At 39.9% G+C, this 18919-nt stretch overlaps 1 protein-coding gene across 2 annotated transcripts in view; it reads right to left on the bottom strand.

Moving 5' to 3' along the window:
• Window positions 1-18919, bottom strand: part of cin (Molybdenum cofactor synthesis protein cinnamon) — a 77716-nt gene that overhangs the window by 4126 nt on the left and 54671 nt on the right. For both annotated transcript variants that reach the window (XM_067125324.1, XM_067125325.1), the window contains exons 5-7: window positions 16937-17754; window positions 11938-12212; window positions 5913-6098 (exon numbers count right to left, since the gene is read on the bottom strand). In XM_067125324.1, coding sequence (XP_066981425.1) covers window positions 5913-6098; window positions 11938-12212; window positions 16937-17754 — 1279 coding nt within the window. The remainder of the gene's footprint in view (window positions 1-5912; window positions 6099-11937; window positions 12213-16936; window positions 17755-18919) is intronic.

Below are 18919 nucleotides of genomic sequence, written 5' to 3'. Positions count from 1 at the left end.
AAAAAGGGTGCACCAGTGCTGCTCTACTGACTCAGCCCTGGAGGGCAGGACAGTGCTGCTCTGCTGGCACCGCTCCGAAGAACGGGGCAGTGCTTCCCAATATCCTTGCCGCATGTGTTACAGATCAGAATCACACTGCATCATAGAGAACTCGGTCCCCCTCTTTGGAGGCAGAAACCATCACAGGATCTAGATAAAAGATTCTGTCTTGCCTCCCATCCACCTTGTTACAGAAGGGGAGACAAGGGCTTGCATTATAGAGTATTAGGACAGGGCTTGTGCTGCCACTTACCTGTACTCATTTAGGTCCACCTTGTACTGGGGCATAAATGCTTGTAGGCTAGATCATGGAAGGGAGAAAAGGTTAGTGCCCACACCTCTTCCCTCAGGAGCCCCACACTCTACCAAAAGCACCTGAATGAGCTGTGGGACACCCAGACAGTTCCCCGATTTTACACTACTTTACTTGCTGGGCTGCTACCACAGGTGTCAAGTACAAATGTGTCAAAGGAATTGTGGGCGAAGTCCCTCGAGTAGAATAAGGTGAAGATAGTCTGATGCTGCCAGACTGCTGCCCTCATTACCTGTTAAACCAAGTTCTTCCAGAAGGTGAGAGCAACCCCCAATACCTGTAATGTTGTGAGCTTATGGGGAGGTTGGAAGATCCTCAGCACTAAGGGCTCATAAGCTTTAGAGATTATCTTCTGTAGCAGGTGATAGTGTTCTTGGATACCTCCTTCTTCTGACATCCCATACTCAAAAAAGGTGCTTACACTCTGGTCTGAGGTTCTTTGTCTTTCTCAAGTAACACTCCAGGCATGAACTGGGCACCGTAACATTTCATATGGCTCTCTACAAACAAATTCTCACAGAAGTAATTGAGAAACTCTCGAACCTTGGGTCTGGAAACAAGGGATTTCACACCTTAGCCATACATTCCATGATGAAAAAAAATGAGATCACTGCCCTTCCGAATACCAATGACTGAGATGGGGTTGTAATGGGCTGTCCTGAGTTGAGGTGGGGCAAAAGGGGCTAAGAGGTGTTCAAGCCCTTTATAGAGCTAGACAAAGTAAGGTCCTGTCTTGTCTTCCTCTGCAGGGTCTTCTGCTGTGAGGATGGTATAGTAGTTTGGTCTGAGCCAGAGTTTTGGAAGTTGACAGCCTATTCCCCTGGCTGGACTTGAAGATGGCTGCTTGAGAGATGAGGTTGTCACATGAACCTTCTCTCTTAATAGCCACTGCTGCTTCCACTATCTCCAAGGGGAAGTAGAAATGAGTCCAGGATTATGCTATTTCTGAGGGAGAGCCAATTCTCATTAGAAACCTGTCTAGACATGAGGGAGAGGAACAAGTACCTAGTACTTTCATTGGAGGATAATGGCCCAAAGGTTAGTAATCAGGTGGCTAGGAAGGCAAGAGCTTTCCGCCCAACACCTTACGCCTCCTTACTCTGTCATCATCATGGGAGTCATGGTGGCCCTGCCATATACCTAGTGAAGATGTGACGTGGAGCAACAACATCACAACAGTTTTTAGACTGTCAGACTCCGAGGAGTTGAACTTATACCTTGTTGTAATTTTTCCAAGGGGACATTGTTAATCAGCTGGCACAGTACTGAGTTGAATTGGAGGAGGAAGTTGTCAGCATCCTTAGGAACAGTACTTTTTCTGCCTGGAAAATGGAGGGGGAAGTAGCTTAACTGATCTGCTGGCTGCGAGGAGACTGGTTGATCTGCACATCAGCAAGTTAACCTCTGGCAAAAGACCTTGGAGAAGCTCTGACCAAGGTAGCCTTACCGATGGTTTTGCTTCCAGGGCAGAACACACTACCCACTCCAAATAGAGACTAATGGTAAAGCTGAAGCAGAGGTTGCCTCCTTGAGATCATTATGTACAAAATGAGCAAAATGGCCTTTTGGAACAGTTGCTCTAGGTCTGAGAGTGAAATTTCAGAAAGGGTAAGGCACTCTGATGTCTGTCGTTCTGCCATGTCATGCTGGAGGAAGATTCCTCCGGTGAAAGGAGGAATCAGACCTCTGTTCCCACCCCCGTCCCTGTGTTTGTGTCCTGCATCTTTGGGCTCCTGTTTTGGGCGAGACTGGCCTTAACTTGACTTGGCAGGAGACAGGAGGAAATCTGAGGTTGTCTAACCTAGCAGTCTTGCCTACAAGAGCTCCCAAGAGATTAATTGGATGCCCTCTGCCCCTGATCTGTGGACTGGGATCAATGATAAGAGTGAGGGGAGCAGTCCCATGTGCTCCCTGCGAAGTGGTAAGGGATCTGGGGAGAATGACTCTCCCTCGGGAAGTGTCTGCCACGAGAGCAGAGAGAGAAGCAGGAATGCCTACAGTGCCTGGAATCTCTGCAAGAACCCAAGGCCCTGGTCCTGTCGGAGTGAAGGAACAAAGGTGAGCACCTCCTCTGGGAAGGTTGGTCACTGAAGAGGGAATGATTGGATCTGCTCTGCCTCCTGAGAGAGGAACAGCAATAGGAAGAGCAAGATCTTTTATGAGAGTGCTTACTCGTCTTCATCTTTGACCACTGAAAGAGATGGTCCAACCAACTTGGAAAAGGATGACAAGGGGGATGAAGGTTGTGAAGATTGGAAACGTTTTCTTAGTGGCCACATTCTTGTTCCCATGAGAGGTGCTAGAGGTCAGTGAGGGCAGGGGCAGGGGCAGGGGCAGGGGCAGGGGCAGGGGCTGGGGCTGGGGCTGGGGGCTGGGGGTGGGGGAGGTAAGAACCTCTACCTGCTTGGCCAATAGTGCTATCTCCTGGGAGGTAGGTGTAGTGGGGAGGGAGGAGGGAAGGGGAGATTGCACTGATGCTTCCCCTGCTCCCCAGACAAGACTCTTAAAAACATTGATAGAGAAGGTGAGCCCAAAATGCTTAATGGACAGATCTTTCCTAGTTGGCAGGAGGTTTTAGTTGATTCACCTCTTCCTTGTTTGGTGAAGACACAGTTTCAAAATCTGCGGTGTGATCTTCTCAGAAGAAGTGCTGGGAGAGGAAGAACAGGGGATAGATACAGGGGGCAAAAATGGTCTAGAAGGACTCAGGATGAGGTCTCTGCTAGACAAAGCATCATTCTTAAGCTTCCTCCTTCTCCTCTCCCCTTAACCCTCACTCTACTAAGAAAACATTTCCGTATGCCAGTGGCATCGGGAGTTAGCGCCAGCAGAAAAAAATTTTTTTAAAAATCACAGCACGCTTAGTTTTAAGATTTTTTTGTCATTGCCTCAGTTTAGTATGCAACCATCAGAAATGAAAAAAATATCATTATCATATATAAATATTGAAATATATGACAGCGAAAAAAAATTTCATATATAATTTTATACAAATCGCTGTGAGTAAAACGGTTAAAGCTAACGGGTTATTTTTTCTTTGTATTGTACACTAAATTGCGATGATTTTGGTACATAACAAATTGTAAAACGATCAAAGCAACACAGAGAAAATATTATCACAAAATGATGCATGAATTCGTAACGCCATGACGTAAAAAATTTTTTTCAAAAATTCACCATAAATCGAAATATTGTGCTAGAGACTTCCAGTTTGTTGAAAAAATTAAGCTAATTGATTGAATATTACTAGACTGTAAGTGTTTTAGCTTACAATTGCAGTTTTCGACCATTTCAGTCGAGTTAAAAGTTGACCGAAAGTAGAATTTTTTCTATTTATCGTGATTTATATGAAAATATTTCAAAACTGATAAAAAAGCTACAACCATGAGTTTATTTTCTGTTGTATTGTACATGAAATTGCGCACATTTTCATATATAAAACTTTGTGTAACGACTAATATAAAACGGTGCAAACATTACGACAACGCGTGACGAAGAATTTCTGAGATGTTTGGCGAGTTAACATGACGTAAGGAAAATGTTTTTTTCAAAAATTCACCATAAATCGAAAATATTGTGCTAGAGACTTCAATTTATTGCAAAATGAAGGTAAATGATTGAATATTACTAGAATGTAAGAGTTTTAGCTTACAATTGCGTTTTCGACCATTTCAGTTGAGTTAAAGATTGACCGAAGGTTGAAATTTTGGCAGTTATCAAGATTTATGTGAAAATATTTCAAAACTGATAAAAGCTACAACCATGAGCTATTTTGTTGTTGTATTCTACATGAAATTGCGCACATTTTCATATATAAGTTTATGTAACGACCAATGTAAAATGATGCAAACATTACACAACGTGTGAAAAAGAATTTCTGAGATGTTCGGCCGAAGTTATCATACGCAGAGCGTAAGAAAAAGTTTTTTTTTTTTTTCAGAAATTCACCATAAATCGAAATATTGTGCTAGAGACTTCCAGTTTGTTGCAAAATGAAGGTACATGATTGAATATTACTAGAATGTAAGAGTTTTAGCTTATAATTGCGTTTTACCATTTCTTGTTAAAGTTAAAGTTGACCGAAGGTTGAAATTTTGGCAGTTATCGTGATTTATATGAAAATATTTCAAAACTGATAAAGCTACAACCATGAGTTATTTTCCGTTGTATTCTACATGAAATTGCGCACATTTCCATATATAAAACTTTATGTAACGACTAATATAAACGCGGTGCAACGTTAATAACGTGACGAAAGAATTTCTGGCGGATGTAAAAAAGTTTTTTCAAAAATTCACCATAAATCGAAATATTGTGCTAGACATTTCCAATTTGTTTTAAAATGAAGGTAAATGATTGAATATTACTAGAATGTAATAGTTTTAGCTTACAATTGCGTTTTTTGACCATTTTTAGAGTGTTGACCGAAGGTTGAAATTTTGGCAGTTATCGTGGATTTATATGAAAATATTTCGATAAAAGCTACAACCATGGGTTGTATGTTGCTGTATTTTACATGAAATTGACATTTTCATATATAAAACTTTATGTAACGGCTAATATAAAAGAGTGCAAAACTTACGACAAAATGACGAAAGAATTTCTGAAATTTTCGGCTGAGTTACCAGATGTAAGGAAAAGTTTTAAAAAATTCACCATAAATCGAAATATTGTGCTAGAGACAATTTTTGCAAAATGAAGGTAAATGATTGAATATTACTAGAATGTAAGAGTTTTAACAATTGCTTTTTCAACCATTTCGGTCGAGTCAAAGTTGACCGAAGGTTGAAATTTTTTTAGTCGACGCCATCCACTCGGCACCCAACAGTCAAAGTCGCGTATGATACGTCCAGTCGGCGTTTATGGGTTAATGTTACCATTCTGGACAAGGCCATTCAGCAAGAGCATTCTTTGGCCCTGCAAGAAATGCACACTTGTGTGTGGGTCTACTGCCAAAGGTGACATAAAATGACTACAAGGTTGACCACACCCTTCACAATGACACTGGTCCTGTCTGCCCTCCATTGAGATAAAGAACCAGTGACTAGCACCAAAGCACTGAAAAAAAACCACACATACCACAATCCCTTTCATGCACAAAAAGGCACCAGTAACATATGGATGCATTCAGAATGGATAATTCACAAAAAGCACCAATTTCAAACAAAGGAATAGCCAACACAGGGATAAAACAGAATCCAAGAACATTCCTGAACTATATTGTCGCCATAAGGACAATGGGTAGCATCGGCTGGGTGAAAGTGGGCATCCCCCTCTCCCTCAACCCAACCTGAATACCAACCTTGTTTAGTCAGTACACAGCCAGTGCAGCACATGCGCAGAAGAAAGAACATTTTTGGCTTGTCAACAAACTCGTTAAATCAGAGACTCCTTATTGATTGCAATAAGTTTCGATTCTAAGATTTTGGTGAGACAGTCAAGAAAAAATAAAAGTAAAATTATTTCTGACAAATGTTTTATAAAAATGTATAACTTACTTCATGTTTAAGTGTCACCATTTAACTAAAAAATTTAAACAAAACAAAAAAGTGGTACAAACCTTTGCTTTAATTACAGTGTACATATAGTTGGGTCTTCCACTCATTTTCCGACACAAGGGTAATAAGTAAAGATTACAGGTAACCACGGCAGATACAGGGTTACCAGGAAGCCCCAGAATTAACTTCTTTTGGCCATTGTAAACACAAGTAGCAAATGTAGTTGGTTTGCCTGGTTTCATGAATACCTGGTGAAAATAAAATTAAGTAAAAATGCAAATATGAAAAAGATTTTCAAAAATTAGATTTGACATCAATTAAAATCATACTATACTGTAAAAAAAGATGAACTGATCACTTTAATATAAAACAAATACATCAAAGTACAGTTTATGGAAATGTTAATATCTGTGTTATTTGATTAGCAGCCACTGATAAAGACTACAATTATAGAAATTTTTATAATAATTTTATTTATATACTTGCCTATTAAGATAGCTGTAATTCCCATGTCAGGCAGGAGGATGACAGTGTGAAAACTAACAAAAATTAATTGGATCATATAGTTTGAAATGTCTATTGACCAATTCCATTTTGGGTAATTCAAGCATCTATTGTTGGCCACTCAGTTTTTCTCATCCACAGCCACATGAGTAGGAAAGGCTAGAGTATAGCACCCTAATCATTCAGGATATGATTTCCCCTGTAGTAATGAGGGAGAAAAGTGTTGCATGATTTCTACTGAATCTCCACACCAACAAATAGTGGGGCAAACATGGAGTTACATCTCCACTGAGCTGCATTGACAACACTCAAGACTGGAAATTGAAGGTAGCTGCCACTGCTCTCACCTTGCAAACCCCACCCTCAGGAGTGGTATGAAAGAGTGGTCTAGATTAGTGTGTGCTTCCTTGACCAGGTTCTCAAACAAGAGAGGCCATGGAATTTTTGCCATAGGTCAATCTGGTTCAGAACACTGTCTGAGGTCCCGAGTCCTTTGTCCTTAGAGACTGTGCTGTGACTGGACATACACAGGATTTTACCCACCTGGCACCAAGGAAAACTGGGGACAAAAAAAAAAGGGGGGGGAAGCGGGAGACTTAATATTCATTCTTTGCCCTGAAGATGGGCAAAAAAGAATGGATTGTCCTATGGGAAGTAAACCCCAATGCACAAGGCCTGGAGTTCCCCGATTGTTAAATGAAAAAAAATTCTTAATCCTCAAATCTTGTAGGGAGGCTGAGTTTAAATGCAAGCATACTTAAACACTAAAGACCCAGCCCAGAGGTTTAATTGGAGATTAAGGAATCTAGATTTAAGGAACTGAAGGCTTCCCTAATGTCCAGGTTAGTAAAGAGATCCAGATCAGAATGTCTTAATATAGATGTTAACGTGAAGCAATACCCCTGAATAGCATGAATTGACAAACCTTTAGTGTAGCTTAAATGAGTAAAGAACTTCATTAGGTTATTACAGAAGTATGGGTTCAGGAAATCCTCTTGGAAAAGCACCAAGCTCTCTAAAGGCTGACCACAGTTTCTTGCACAGTGCATTAGTCGACTGCCTTCTGGAATTAAAGACTGATCTTTTGCACTCCTTGGGAAAACCTCTTGTTTGCAAGAGACAATCAAGAGTCTCCACATGGTCAGCTGAAGCACGGACAGGTTCTAGTGAAATCTCATGCGTCCAGGGTGGATGAGATCCCTCCTTAGTGGGAGGAGTCTAGGGCAGTCTATCAGCTGAGACAGACAATTTAGAACCATTCCTTGTGTGGCGACCCTGGAGTCAAAGGTCATGCATGAATTCTCTGTTGGCCGGAATTTGTCATAACCCTTTGAATCACAGCCAAAGGGGGAAAAGTAGAGGTTTAGAGAAACCCAGTCCAGTTTCATGTGTCTACTGCCCAAGCTTAGGGTCCTGAACCAGCAGGCAAAAGTAGAATCTTGTGGCAAAGAGATCTAGAAGGGGAGTGCTCTCAACTCCCATTGATCTTTGTAGACTTGTGGATGCTGAGTCCATTCCAAGGACCACACTCGATCCTCCCTGTTCAGCTGATCAGTCGCATAGTTCATTTCCTGGCACAACTAAGGAAAAGAGAAACATTCCTTCTTCTGTCCAGGTAATAATGCAACTTGATAAGGAAAGAAAATCTGAGTTTGTGCCTCTTCATTGCTTAGGTAGGCCAGTTATTGCCCTGCACCAGCTCTTCCAATACTAAAAGGATCTTCTACACTATCAGCATCTCCAGTCGATTTATGTGTAGCTCCCATTCCTCTGCAGACCAAATTCCCTGACACGAGTCTGCCAGCTGCAACCACGTCCCAACCTTCAGAGCTCTTCAACTGTAAGGAGGCACCTTATAAACAACAGGGTCAATGACTCCACCATCTCAAGGGCTTCTAAATCCCTGGAGACCAAAGTGCAAGAAAATTGGTTGATTTCTTATTCCCTTGATTCTTCAGAAGAATTGGATTGGCTTCATCCTTAAACTGGTTCCAGTTTCTCTAGGGAAGCCATTTGTCTCAGCAAAGACAGCCACTTGGAATATTTATTAATATTCCCCACAAACTTACAATTTAGAAGACTGACTGCCCTCAGGTTTCTCCTTGGCTGTCCACTAGACTCACACAGTTGTCTAGAAAAAGAAGCAACAAGTTAATCCACTTGCCCAGCTGGGACAGGATTCTTGTCAAAACTTGGGGAGAAGCAAGAGGTGGAAATTAGCATCCAGTATGTCTGCTGACAGCATCCAGTCTTCCTCTGGATCGTGGTTAAAGCCTAACTTGTCACCTCCAGAGTAAATAGAGTCAGGCAAACAACAAAGGTAATATTATTTTGAGGCATTCAGTGCTGGTCTCTATCCACCAGCATCGATACCTGAAACAGACAATTGTTGAAACCATGAGGAGACTTTGTAACAAATTTCGTTGTCCTTTGCAAAAGAAAATCTACAACTTACTGCAGGAACTGGAGTTCCTACTTGTAGTGTAGGTAGTAGGGGTAAACTAATGGTGAACTTGCTAGGGGAACCAGGAAAAGGAAGGGAGTGCTGTAACAATCCTTCTCTTGGCACTTTGCAACAACATAAAATACAGACTGTTGCCCGTTGCTTAAACACCTGTGAGCGACAAAACAACTCCCTGGGCTCTGCTTCTCCACCTCTGCACAATAGTACCCAAAGCCAAATCCTCCAGCAAAGAATGATCCAGTGTCATAAAATGACATTGATTCTGAGCTACCACAACTGAAGAAGTGAGAAAAGCACAAAACTGTTTTAGGGCTCAACCTTAGAATTGTAAAGAAGTGCAATGACTCCCCTACGGAGTCAGAACACGTTCTATCCAAGCAGAGAACACTGTGTTAGCACTCTGACATAAACGAAGTTGAGACAGATGCAAATGCTGAAGGAGTCTAAAACACCACCAATATGGAGGCTAGCGCTCAATCAAGCAGCAGGCGCCAACACCAAAAATACCTGAATGTCAACGATGTGGTGCTTGGTGCTAACATCTGGAAAAAACCAGAGGAGGCGCTGGCACTAAAGTCAAAAGCTGAAGTGCCAAAATTGTGGCGGCTAATGCCTGAGGAGACAATGGTGTTTGAGTGGCACTTGGTGCTAATGCTGAAAGCGTCTGAAGTGACTACAACGAAAAAACCTGGCCAAGAAGAAGCCAAACCTCTGTGCTACTGAAACAGTGGCAGTCAAAAGGTACAAGTTCAAAGCCTGTTCAGGGGAGGAAGCGAGCATCAACACTGTTGAGGACCTAGAGTGCCAAAGGGGACAGCGATGTAGAACAAGCAGACTGATTAGGCTCATAGGCTCGATCCCTGATGCGCATATAAACCTCCTGCACATCAGACTAATGATGTGGAAACGGACTGGCAGACCCAAACATCTGGGAGACTGAGAGTCTAGCACCAAAAGTGCTCTTAAGAAGCCATCTAAGCACCTCAGGAAATTGTTAGCACAGACCTTAATCAGTCTCTGAAAAGCTGACTACACTAACTAAACTTCTTCAGCATCATAGTCCAATCAGAAGCCTTAGGTTCACCAGAGAGAAATCCTGGGGAAGCTGGGGTAGCAGCAGCAGAACCTCCAGCTCCCAGAGACAAAGGGAATTTTCAACTCTAAAAAACACTTAACTTGAAAACAAAAACCTGTTCCATATCAGAGGAATGGTTGGCGCTATCTTGTGCCCTAGTACCAAAGAATCATCTGCGCTGGAAACAGAAGCTTCCTGTATATTCACACTATCCTGCACTGATACAGAGTTCAGTGGAGGGTAAAACCAAAACCACCGAATGAGCCGACATCCAAAACCTTGAGAAGGGGAAGATAATCCAATCTGTTCTGCTACTGGGACAGTAGCACTCAGAGAAGCAGGATCCGCTTGTCTAACAAGCAAATCACGCCATCGACAGCAACTTGGAAGTAGCTCACGGCACTTACCCGAACGTGGTTCAAGGAATGCCTAGAACACTCAGAAGGAGCCCGAGGTGACAAAGAAAGGTAATGAGACTGGAAGCGCGATGCCTGAGGAGAAAGAGTCTGAGAATGATACAAGCTCCTACTTTTGCGATCTGCACGAGGAAGTAGCATATATGCTCCTACTTTTGCGATCTGCATGAGGAAGTAGCATATAAGCTCCTACTTCTGCGATCTATACAAGAAAGTAGCATACAAGTTCCTACTTCTGTGATCTGCATGAGAAAGTAGCACTGTCTTACAAGGCATCAAACATTAATGAGAATGCCCGAGAAAGGAAGGAGAACATACGGAACAAATACATTTACACACCTGATCACGGGTACTTGCACAAACCTCCCTCATGTTAGACAAAAGGCGTGAAGATGAACTGGCATAACCAAACTGACTGGGAGACTGAGAAGAAGAATGTTAACGCCTGGTGCCAGGCGAATGGCCAAAGCCAGATGAGCGCCCCTGGCGCCAGGAAAGCGCCTCCGAGAGAATGCCAAATCCTTTTGCAAAGGAAGACTATCGGAATATGTATCCCTGATAGGAATCGCTAGGAGTATGCAGCCTCCAGCAAGGCTTAGGGGATACAGAATCAGATATTGAGTAAGTGCACTTATCATTGCCTCGCATATCTACCTCCTGCCTACATGAACTTTGCTTCATTTTTCTGTGTGCATCTTTTGGCAACTGAGTGCCAACCTGTACATGATAAATGCCAGGTTGGCCAGAAGATGTAATGGGCACATGCCACTTTCACTTCAGAAAAAGGATGGTTAAACTGGGCCTGTAAAGCAGCAAGTGTCAAGGTTACCTCCATAAAATTTTCAAATGTAGCCCTATGACTAGCCACAATGGCTTCTAATTTGCCAAACCTCATATCCTAAACAATATGGGGAGCTTTGAGAGACGAAATAATCTGGAGAAGCATTACTTGGAAAACAGGGAGAGCAGGAAAGGCTGTTGTCTGATGATTGTAAAAGGTGAGAAACTCTTACTCCTAGCCTCACTTCCTGTCCTAATGTTAGAGGAATCTTTTTCTGTCTCTTCCTTTCTTATCTGCTTCTCTCGTCTGCTTATACTTCAAATAAACATTCACTACTTCATCTGACCTAACAATAAGCTGATCACAGTGATCATTAAAAGAACAATCCTTGTTCCTACATTTCACGCATACATTGTGACCATCGTAAATGGAAGAGTAAAAGCTGGGTATACACCCTCCTACCTTACAGACTTGAAACAATTTTTCTTTATCCTATTTGGATGACATCCTACATAATGACAAAACCAAGATAACCCAAACCCCAAAATCTAGAAAAGGATGTAATCATTAATACAAAATAAACAATACTCAATACGACCTCGTGGGCTAACGACAGAGAAAAAACTGAATGGTAAACAATAGCTGCCTGAATCACCCAAAAGGGAGGGTTCAATAGATAGTTCAAACTAAACAATCCTTTTAATTTTTTAGTTTTCACACACTATCACCCTCCTGCCTGATGCAGGAATTACAACTACCATAATGGAGGGGTAAGATTCATTTAAAAAAAATACTTTATTAATAATGACACTGTGGATATAACTTCTTCAAAATTGAACAATCTTACCTGAGCAAAATGAATTTCAGCTTGGAAATCAGACTGAAGAACTGGTCTCAAAAGATCTTTTTCCCCCATCGAGACACCACCTGTAGTCACTAATATGTCTGCTTCAGATAAGGCAGTTTTTAGTGTGTTTAGAAGAGCAGAAGGTTCATCTTTGGCAATTCCAGCATCAATAAAAGGAAAATCATGTTGCTTCAGAAGTGATATCAAAGTTGTCTTGTTACTGTCACGAATGTGTCCCTCCTTCAAGGGCTCGCCAGGTTCCTGCAACTCATTTCCTGAAATAGAAATGTGAGTGCATGTTGACCACAGCTGGATAAAAGGAAGTGGCATAGCTGGCTGAAAACTTGAGTTAGCTAACTCAAGTTTTCAATTAATCTAAACTGTTGGGTAATACAAATTGAGGAATACTTCTATGGTTTGAAGGATAATGCAAAAACAAAAAGGTGTGATAAACGTTCAGCCAAAGGTGAAATCTATCATTGCATGGAAATTACAATAGCTTGCTAAAAACTTGAGTTAATGCAAATTAACTTTTACCAGTCAGTCTAAAATTATAATTAGTTACCAAATATTGAGTGATACTTCTTTAACCTAAAGGGAAATTGACAAAGGAAAAAGTGAGGAGATATACCTTATGCTAAAGTTGAACACTAACCACTTTTATTTTGAAACTGGCACAATGTGGAAATAAGCAGAAAACCTTAAATAACAAGCATAAGTTGTTAAATTACATGCTAGAGAAAGAAACATTCTGAAACTGCTTACAGTCAGGAACTGATGTACTTGTTCTTAAGATGAGCCTACTTCATTTACTATAAAATTCATATTTCGAATTAAAAAAAAAAATTTAATGAAAAATTTTCATATGTTAATATAAGCATCTGTTTCAATTAACAAGCTAGAAAGATTCTCAGTTATATAAAAGACATACCGTATATTTCCACGTATAAGACGACCTTTAAATCATAAAATTTACCCCTAAAAATTGGGGGTCATCTTCTACTACCATTCTAAAAATCAAACCTTGAATTCTAAGTGATGTTTATTGGTAAGCTAGGCCTCGGTGCGATAATCACCAACATACATGAAAAGATTCACATTATGAAATAAACTGATAATAAAGGTAAAAAAACCATTTTTACCTTATAATTATTGGAATATTTTCATAATACATAGCCTATTCGAGGAATGATTCCATATCAATGAAATCAACTTTTATCTATGCGAGCCCAGCTGACAAAATGTAGCCTAAATATCAAGTTATGGTTGTGTTCACAGCAACCTTTATTGTTTGGTAACGTAGCATAATTATGGTAGTAACAATATTTAGGATAACATAATATTCATTTCTCATTAAAAATTCAGGCTGTGTGTAACTGTTTAGAACAATGTAGTCATAGGAAAAATAATTATGCATGATAATTATCATACTTTATTATACTGTTAGGGGTTGCTTATGATTGGCGGTGAAACGTAAACAAAAGAATGGCTTCCCTTTTAGGCGACGTGTATAGGAAAAACATGATATAGAATCGTCTTGTCATTTCGTTTATCGTATACAGTATACTCGTTAACGCGCCAACCTGCACATCGTGCGATGCCAAAATTTTCACCTATAAAAAATTATTTTATCATGCAGCTCGTGTATCATGCAAGTTTCTTTATTAAGAGACAAAATTACTATGGACTAACCTCTTTTACTCCATCTTTTTATCCCATCTTCTAGTTAAATAGGTTAAAAAAAGTAAAAGCAAATGATAAAAGTATCGTTGGTCAAGTTATACTCATTGAGTAAATGAGTACAGCCATAAACAACCGAACGAGAAACAACAGTTTTGCTATAAACACAGTCTAGGCCTTGTCTATGAACAACCAAATCAGAGAACAACAGCTGTTTTGCTTGCTTTTCAACCATCGTACGATAGTAAACAATTACTGCAGTTACGTTACAAATGACACTAAGTAGAATAGGACTGATATATATCTGTACCCTTATTCGCTACGGAGAAAAGATCACAAGGAAATATACAACTAAATTTAAGCTGCAAGTTGTAGCTAAAGCTAAGAAAACAAACAATGTTCAAGTGCTAATGAATACAAATTATCGTGCATCAGCAACATGGATGAAACTCCTAAACTTCGATATGCCATCAAACTCTACCGTAAATAATATTGGAGAGAGAAGTATTTTAATCAAAGAAACTGGGCATGAAAGAACACACTTTACTGTTGTTTTAACATGTATGACAAATGGGACGAAACCTTCCCCCATAGTTATCTTTAAACGGAAATTGAACTGATGCCGAAACAGAAATTCCTGGAAGGTATCGTTGTCCATGTTCATGAAAGCGTAAACAATGCAAATGGCGCATGATCGCTGTGTTTGTATTTTATAGTATAATTAGTAATGTGCAAATACATACAATAATACTGGATACAGTATTATTCTTTATGTTTGTATTTTATAGTACGATATTAATGTGAATATTACATACGCTAATTCTATATTTCATGTAAGATAAAACCCCTTTAAAATTAACTTCAAAATTTGGTCTTCAAAAGTAACATGATACTTGAGTATATACGGTATTTTTAATTTCTAAGGATACAGTAAGTAAAACAGCATTTGTAATAACATCATCTTTACATAACCAATATTTCATAACATACCTGTTGTTACAAAAGCTAGCCTATACACAGATGGTGTTGGAATTTAGCAGTCGTCTTATACTAAAGATATCAGATAAATTCACGAAAATGTCATAATTTTTTACCTCGTCTTATCTAAAGGTCATCTTATACAGGCAGTCCCCGGTTTACGACAGGGGTTCCGTTCTTACGCCGCGTCATAAGCTGAAAATTGTCGTAAACTGAAAACTTTTCGAAAATCGTAAATAATCCTAAGAAAACCTTACTTTTAATGCTCTGGGTGTATTGGAAACGATGTAAACTGCATTTTTATTGAGTTTTTCGTCAAAAAAACCTCAAAATTTTTATTATCCTGCCGTTTTGGAGCCATATTTCTTCTGTCGGATTGGCGTATGACGCGTCGTAACCCTGGAACATATGTCGTAAAACGGGAAATAATTTCTCATGAATATATGTGAAAAGCGTCGTAACCTCAGGACATCGTAAGCCGGACCCATTGTAAACCGGGGACTGCCTGTACACGAAAATATACGGTAATACAAGCTGACCCTTTCAACATAAAACCTTAACAAAATCTGTAAAATACTTGAAGTCTTCTTAATCTAACTTCCCTTTATTCACATTCAACTACAAAGTTTTGATCACAACACATACCTCATGACTGGATATCCATCATTCATGTTAAAAACTTTTCTTTAAAAACAGGGAAACAATCTATACCTTTACCACGTTGGTTTAATTATTACCATTTGGTATCCATCACCAAAGTACAGGCAGCCCCCAGTTATCAGCGGGTTCGGTTATTGGCGATCTGGTTTTACGGCACTTGTCTAGCGATGAAAATCAGCAATTTTCGGAGCTGAAGATCGCCAATTTCTGCTTATCGACGCCGATAATTGGGTATTGGTGCCAATACATACCCAACAGAGGTGCTGATAACCGAAAATCTGCAATTTTTGGCGCCGAAAATCAAATATCGGTGATTTTCGGTTATCGTCGCGCTGTCAGAACGGAACCCCCATCGATAACCGGGGACTACTTGTAAATGTTTAGTAATGCAATGTTAGTCTTTCTGCAAAGCTCATCTTCAATAAATTGCATATACTATACACATATACCTAAGAATTTGTCATGAACATATAATACTAAATTAATTCTATACAAATCACACAAATAATAGATTACACAGTACAACTAAGAATTTCTAAACACTACCAGATAGATTTATAAGATATTTACCCTACAAAGTATTATGGGAAACAAACTAGAATTATGCCAAATAACAGTCTACCTGTATGATACAAAGGCTTTTTCATCATACTTCCCCCGACTGTGTATTCCTGTATTCATGGGTTTTCATTTTAGAAACAAGAATATTAAGGATTTTTAAGGTGTAAAAACTAAATTGTGCCAGTTTGCCCTAAATACGCCCTGCACTGCAAGAAAAGCACAAGTCAATGGACTCTACCCCTTATGTGCTGACATATTAACATCTTAAAAAAAGGCAGAAAAAAACTGAACACATACTGAAGTAAATAATTTTACCGTCTGGACGACAATTGTAAGAAAGGACTAATCAAAGTACTTGACTCTGAGTTTCCAGTGTGTTAACTTTCACTTGCTCACTTGTGCAACTGAGAGGCATGTTATGAGAAATAAACTGCAGTCAAGGAGTTATGACAAATGTAGTATAAAGTATTGCTATATCTGAAACCAGCAAATTGAGAAAACCTCAATGGCCTATCAGCATATCTGTTCTGCATAATGAAGGATTCCTTTAAAAGGGTGAATATAGTGTCACTATTAGTGCTGACTAATTTCCTTCCTTCCCTTATTACAGAAAGTCTTGTCCACATCTTTTCTTCTCCACTTCCAGTATTATTCTACACCGGTGTTAAAACGATAATTTTAAGTGAAATTTCATGGTTAACACTTAAATAAAGTCTGAGGAGCTTTCTTTAGTTGACTTAAAAACTGAAAACATTTTAACAGCGCCGCTTGTCTTTTCATGGTTAATGAAAAGTGTAATGATTACATTTAAATGCCTACAATTTGTATCAAACTTTATGCTGCTGAATAGAGTAATTAGCAAATTATTTTTAATTTTACCAATTGTCTACCTTTACCAGTATGAAAAAAGTAACTGATGTTTCAGTTAGTTAAGTACCTATATATAAGGAATACATTAAAGACCATTTTATAGTATCACAAATTGCATCAGAGTATTACAAACACTTCTAAACATAGAGAACATAAAACTGCAGCCACCAAAAGTATTTGAAAAAATAAGAAGGTAAACATGCTAAAATCATCACAAATAACTGGTTTCCAGTAAAAATATGAGTCATACCTGTTGACATGACAGCAACAGTAGGTTTACTTGTGACTAACACCTCTGTCACACCAACAGTTGCTAGCAGACCTACTTCAGATGGACCAAGAAGAGTACCCTTACTAAGGACAATCTGATTGGCAGCGATGTCACTTCCTGTGGGCCTTATATCTTGACCTACTTGAGGGGTCTTCAGGATTTCTATTTCAATCTCTGTTCGCCCCTCATCTGCTCCTATTGTTAACACTGTGTCTTCTACTTGAATGACAGCATCAGCACCTGGAGGAACTGGGGCTCCTGTGTTGATTCTAATACATTCACCACTATTAACAACATATTCCTCTGGCTTACATCCGGCAGTAGAACTTCCCTTCACTCTTCTTAGGCCTGCTCCATCACTGGCAACTATGGCATATCCATCTTTAATAGAGGCTGGAAAAGGAGGCAAAGGGTCTTTAGCCCGGATATCCTCTGCTAAAACATATCCCAGGGACTCTGCCATCCCAACTCTTTTTGCTCCACACTGCCAAGCATTTTTCATAATTATTTCAGTGGCTTCCTCAACTGTTATCAAAGGGTAAGGGGATTTCCTAGGTCGCCTACAAATCTGAGAAACATCTGCCTTTGACTCGGTGCTGCCAACAGGATGATGGTGATGGTGATGGTGATGCAACGTCTGGTGATGATTGTGGCAATGATGTCCATGAGCATGTGAATGACCATGGTGGTGGTGAGTAAAAACACCTTGACTCTGCAATTCTGAATGAGTCTCTTGTATAACTGCACTGTGTCCCAGGAGAAGATCAACTGCATGTGGTATTGAAGGAGCAATAAACCTAAAACAAAAACAAAATTTGTACCACACAAAGAACATTAAGCAAAAAATTAAATTCATAATTCTCACAACACTATTAGGTGAAAACCAGTGAAAAACCAACAATGCCATTTACCTCAAGCATAGCTAAAATTTTAGTGTTTTTCACTTGAAAAATTATTCAGTTTTAATAGCTGACATAAATAAGCAAGTCATTTTCAATTTTAGACATCCAAAAATTCATGAACTGCACTGGACTCTTGTAAGTGGTAGCCTAAAAACTGGTAGGGTTGGGAAGATTTCCATGATAAAATATAGGTAGTAAAAGGAGGATTACTCAGTGAAAATGAGGAGACAAAAATTGGAGGTCATACAAATACTGGCAAGAAGAAATGTGAACATGCATATAGATATTTGGTACAGGCAGTCCCCAGTTATTGGCGGAGTTTCGTTTCTGAGGGTGCGATGATAACCGAAAATCGCTGCTGCCGATTTTCGGCGCTTTTTCAGCGATGTTCGGGGGTTATTGGCGCCGTAAAGCACCAATTTTCGGTTACTGGCGCCTGTTAGGTATGTATCAGTGCCAATACCCAATTATCGGCGCCGATAAGCGGAAATCGATGATTTTCGGCGCCGAAAATTGCAGATTTCCGTCACTAGACAAGCGCCATAAAACAGGATCGCTCTTAACCAAGCCTGCCGTTAACCAGGGACTGCCTGTATAAAGAAGCATGTACTAAAATCCCCTCTCAAGGACTCATGTAGCACCTGGGTGAAATTTTGGTGCATGAGTCACATCTCATTCAGGCATCCTGTCTCTGCCAAATGGTCAATAATGCTCAAGCTCCTAAAAAGCATGGAGACCTAAACCAAGGCAGAGAGATCCATAATCTTCTGTCAGAACACTTTGGAAGTGCCAAGCAATAGATATTTACCACAGAAATAGCAAGGAACTGGTCTCAATGGAGGTAAGCAAGAATTTCCACAATCTGCTAAACAGCAGCCACAACCAGACAGCTAACCCCTCTCAAGACACTATGACAAAAGAGGATCTACTTGGCCTGGTGCACATCTGCTGTGGACTGATGAGCAATACCTTACATCTCCCATGCAGCCCTAAAAGACAAGCCTCTCTCTTACAAAAGCTGTTGTCTCCATCTGTGAAGCTCAAGCAACTCCACGGACTA

Source organism: Macrobrachium rosenbergii, chromosome 23 (assembly GCF_040412425.1).
Source record: "Macrobrachium rosenbergii isolate ZJJX-2024 chromosome 23, ASM4041242v1, whole genome shotgun sequence".
NCBI classification, from domain to species: Eukaryota; Metazoa; Arthropoda; class Malacostraca; order Decapoda; family Palaemonidae; genus Macrobrachium; species Macrobrachium rosenbergii.
Note: the sequence above shows the minus strand (reverse complement) of the source record. Positions and strands in the feature narration are given on the sequence as shown.